At 39.9% G+C, this 5000-nt stretch overlaps 1 protein-coding gene across 1 annotated transcript in view; it reads left to right on the plus strand.

The window, feature by feature from the left end:
- LOC117468422 (neuron navigator 3-like) overlaps positions 1 to 5000 on the plus strand; it is a 247997-nt gene that overhangs the window by 190946 nt on the left and 52051 nt on the right. Inside the window, exon 3 of the mRNA XM_034112509.2 lies at positions 1533 to 1585. Within this exon, the coding sequence (XP_033968400.2) occupies positions 1533 to 1585 (53 nt within the window). The remainder of the gene's footprint in view (positions 1 to 1532; positions 1586 to 5000) is intronic.

Genomic DNA, 5000 nt, shown 5'->3' on the forward strand with positions numbered 1-5000 from the left:
GCGGCGGGCTCCAGCAGGAAAAGCTGGAGGCGGGAAAAGAGTGAGACAGGTAGCGCGCCAAAGTAAAAGTGGAGAGACAGAACGAGAGCAAGACAGACGGACAGTTTAGCTGCTGCGGCTTATATGCAGGTGCGCTTTATAGTCCGAGAAGTACGGTAGTTATTATGTGCAATGCCTTGTTTTGTTTTATGCTGCTGCAACACACATTGGGATTAATAAAGTACATGTTATCTTGTCTTTACATTGGGACATTTCTTTCTACACCTTAATATGTTACTACTTCGTTTTTTTAAATGACTGCTACCCATGTTTAGCCAGGGTTGTCGACTTGTCTGTCGTCCTCTTGTGTGCTTTTCTTCTGGATATTTAATAAGTTATCGCTGCCTTTCTTACCTGCTATGCCACTTGTGCTGTCACGCCGTAAATGAAATAAAGAATAAAGAAACTCCGATGTTCCAGCTTCGAGAGACAGAAACAGTTTCTATCCGACGGCAGAGACAAAGTTAATGAGCTGAAGCGACGAAAACATTTAAATGATCTGAACACAGTCGTTGGGTTTGGTGGAGATAGAGGCTGTGGGCCAACATCATGAATCATTAACTTAAATAAAGATTAAATATGACACTCGACTTCCTGCTTTATTGATATTCGCTCACAGGAGCCAGTCAACACGGTGAGTGGCTTCTTCTCTCAAGGCACTTTTTCATTTGTAATTTTAGGATATTTAGATATAATTGATTGGACTGGTTTAACCTCCAGTTGCTTACAATATTTCCCTTCTTTAAATCGGTCAAAGCCGTTGAAACGGAGTGCTGAGTTGAACCCAGTATTAATGTATTAATCACACATTAATAAACAATCGGTCGTTGAGAAGCATTTTCGTTTTTTTAATACTTTTCTCACACACTTGTGTTTTCTCTCTCCGTGTCAGACTTTCTCTTTGAGTCTCATATTACTGGTCTAAACTTTTCTCTATCTGGGACTCTCTCTGTGTCACACACACACACACACACACACACACACACACACACTCTTGCTCGCTCACACACACACACACACACACACACACACACACTCGCTCTCACACAAACACACACTCTCTCTCTCACACACACACACACACACACACACACACACACACACTCTCTCTCGCACACACACACACACACATACTCTCACACACACTCTCTCTCGCACACACACACACACACACACACACTCTCTCTCTCGCTCACACACACACACACACACACACACACACTCTCTCTCCGTGTGTGATTGAAACTTTACCCTCCCTGCTCTGACAATGAGTCCGAGCAGCCTGTCAGTAATTCTCTGGCGGCAGCTGACGAATTACGCAGCGCTGCTTCCCACACACACACACACACACACACACACACACACACACACACACACACACACACACACACACACACACACACACACACACACACACACACACACACACCTGGAGTCACTGGGTGTTGGAGTTGAGGGCGATGGTGACGGTGTGGTGGTTTCCTCTCTTTCAGCGAATGAGAAGGTGCAGGATATCAATGGCAGCCCGAGGAGCCAGTCGCAGATGGTGAGTGTTTCACTTTCTCAATGGTTATCCATCGTTAATGCTCTGTGTCCTCTGAAGTGTGCTGTTTGGCTTTGATCGTGTTTTACACATGTGGCAATAAACCTACTTTTATAGATGTCAGGGTGTCAGGGCAGTCGTGACTTTAACACAGCATTGTACAACATGTGGGTGATGCTCACATCCACAGAGAGGTGCGAGAAGTATCTGGTCTGGTTCTTGAGTCAAAGTAGAAGTACTCAGATCTTGTAGTTGAGTAAAAGTAGAAGTACTCAGATCTTGTACTTGAGTAAAAGTAGAAGTACTCAGATCTTGTTCTTGAGTAAAAGTAGAAGTACTCAGATCTTGTTCTTGAGTAAAAGTAGAAGTACTCAGATCTTTACTTGAGTAAAAGTAGAAGTACTCAGATCTTTACTTGAGTAAAAGTAGAAGTACTCAGATCTTTACTTGAGTAAAAGTAGAAGTACTCAGATCTTGTACTTGAGTAAAAGTAGAAGTACTCAGATCTTGTACTTGAGTAAAAGTAGAAGTACTCAGGTCTTGTACTTGAGTAAAAGTACTCAGATCTTGTACTTGAGTAAAAGTAGAAGTACTCAGGTCTTGTACTTGAGTAAAAGTAGAAGTACTCAGATCTTGAGTAAAAGTAGAAGTACTCAGATCTTTACTTGAGTAAAAGTAGAAGTACTCAGATCTTGTGCTTGAGTAAAAGTAGAAGTACTCAGATCTTGTACTTGAGTAAAAGTAGAAGTACTCAGATCTTGTACTTGAGTAAAAGTAGAAGTACTCAGATCTTGTACTTGAGTAAAAGTAGAAGTACTCAGATCTTTACTTGAGTAAAAGTAGAAGTACTCAGATCTTGTACTTGAGTAAAAGTAGAAGTACTCAGATCTTGTGCTTGAGTAAAAGTAGAAGTACTCAGATCTTGTACTTGAGTAAAAGTAGAAGTACTCAGATCTTTTTCTTGAGTACAAGTAGAAGTACTCAGGTCTTGTACTTGAGTAAAAGTAGAAGTACTCAGATCTTGAGTAAAAGTAGAAGTACTCAGATCTTTACTTGAGTAAAAGTAGAAGTACTCAGATCTTGTGCTTGAGTAAAAGTAGAAGTACTCAGATCTTGTACTTGAGTAAAAGTAGAAGTACTCAGATCTTTACTTGAGTAAAAGTAGAAGTACTCAGATCTTGTGCTTGAGTAAAAGTAGAAGTACTCAGATCTTGTACTTGAGTAAAAGTAGAAGTACTCAGATCTTGTACTTGAGTAAAAGTAGAAGTACTCAGATCTTGTACTTGAGTAAAAGTAGAAGTACTCAGATCTTGTACTTGAGTATAAGTAGAAGTACTCAGATGTTTACTTGAGTGAAAGTAGAAGTACTCAGATCTTGTACTTGAGTAAAAGTAGAAGTACTCAGATCTTGTACTTGAGTGAAAGTAGAAGTACTCAGATCTTGTACTTGAGTATAAGTAGAAGTACTCAGATGTTTACTTGAGTGAAAGTAGAAGTACTCAGATCTTGTACTTGAGTAAAAGTAGAAGTACTCAGATCTTGTACTTGAGTAAAAGTAGAAGTACTCAGATCTTGTACTTGAGTAAAAGTAGAAGTACTCAGATCTTGTACTTGAGTAAAAGTAGAAGTACCAGAGTGCAGGAATACTCTGTCACAGTAAAAGTCCTGCATTCAAAATGTGACTCAAGTGAAAGTAGAAAGTATTCTCATCTAAATATAGTGAAAGACAGTGAAAGTAGTCGTTGTGCAGATTGGTCCATTTCAGAATAATATATATATATGTTTTATAATGATTGATCATGAAAGTGTTCTCAAAGCTGGTGAAGGTGCAGCTAGTCTGAAGTACTTTGTAGACTGCAGGGTAGCTGGTGAAGGTGCAGCTAGTCTGAAGTACTTTGTAGACTGCAGGGTAGCTGGTGAAGGTGCAGCTAGTCTGAAGTACTTTGTAGACTGCAGGGTAGCTGGTGGAGGTGCAGCTAGTCTGAAGTACTTTGTAGACTGCAGGGTAGCTGGTGAAGGTGCAGCTAGTCTGAAGTACTTTGTAGACTGCAGGGTAGCTGGTGAAGGTGCAGCTAGTCTGAAGTACTTTGTAGACTGCAGGGTAGCTGGTGGATTCACTCCAGGTGGAACTAAAGTCTGATTCAACACTTGGTTATATTTCACATCATTCATCCAGATCTGTGAAGTAACTAAAGGGATTAAATACATGTAGTGGAGTACAAGTACACCATGTACCTCTGAACTGTAGTGGAGGAGAAGTGCAAAGATATAAATACTCGAGTAACTCAAAGTTGTACTTAAGCACAGTACTTAAGTAAATGTACTTAGTTACTTCACACTGCTGTATCTACAGTACTACTTTCACTGATGGACAAACCTGTACACCTGTTAAAGGGCTGTACTGTAAAAGAAAGACAGTACTTTTAAAGATATAATAACAGTTTTCAATGTCCAGTGTTTAAGAATAATGACAGTTTAATACACTACTCCAGGGATGCAATGCATTGAAATACTGCAACTCCTATTTTAAGGGTTCATTCGGACTTTTTACATCTTCTAATTATTACTTTTACTTTAGGTTCTGAATATTTTCTCCACCACCTGCCATGTGCCCTTACACGGGAATATCTTAAATAGCATCGATATATCTATATTCTATATATACTTAGAAAAACAGCTTGCGACTATATTCTATATATACGTCATATTTCAGGCCAGTGTCACGGTTTGAATGGATCTTCTCCCAAAGACACTTGTTGCTCTGCATGTTAGCTTCACACACTGATTACAAGAACCTACTTTAAAGAGTCCTCTCCTGCTGATGTTCAGGTGTATATCAGTATGTAGTGTCTCTACTTTAAAGAGTCCTCTCCTGCTGATGTTCAGGTGTATATCAGTATGTAGTGTCTCTACTTTAAAGAGTCCTCTCCTGCTGATGTTCAGGTGTATATCAGTATGTAGAGTCTCTACTTTAAAGAGTCCTCTCCTGCTGATGTTCAGGTGTATATCAGTATGTAGTGTCCTCTACTTTAAAGAGTCCTCTCCTGCTGATGTTCAGGTGTATATCAGTATGTAGTGTCTCTACTTTAAAGGGTCCTCTCCTGCTGATGTTCAGGTGTATATCAGTATGTAGTGTCTCTACTTTAAAGAGTCCTCTCCTGCTGATGTTCAGGTGTATATCAGTATGTAGTGTCTCTACTTTAAAGAGTCCTCTCCTGCTGATGTTCAGGTGTATATCAGTATGTAGTGTCTCTACTTTAAAGAGTCCTCTCCTGCTGATGTTCAGGTGTATATCAGTATGTAGCGTCTCTACTTTAAAGAGTCCTCTCCTGCTGATATTCAGTTGTATATCAGTATGTAGTGTCCCTACTTTAAAGAGTCCTCTCCTGCTGATGTTCAGGTGTGTATCAGTATGTAG

This window comes from Pseudochaenichthys georgianus, chromosome 23 (assembly GCF_902827115.2).
Source record: "Pseudochaenichthys georgianus chromosome 23, fPseGeo1.2, whole genome shotgun sequence".
NCBI lineage: Eukaryota > Metazoa > Chordata > Actinopteri > Perciformes > Channichthyidae > Pseudochaenichthys > Pseudochaenichthys georgianus.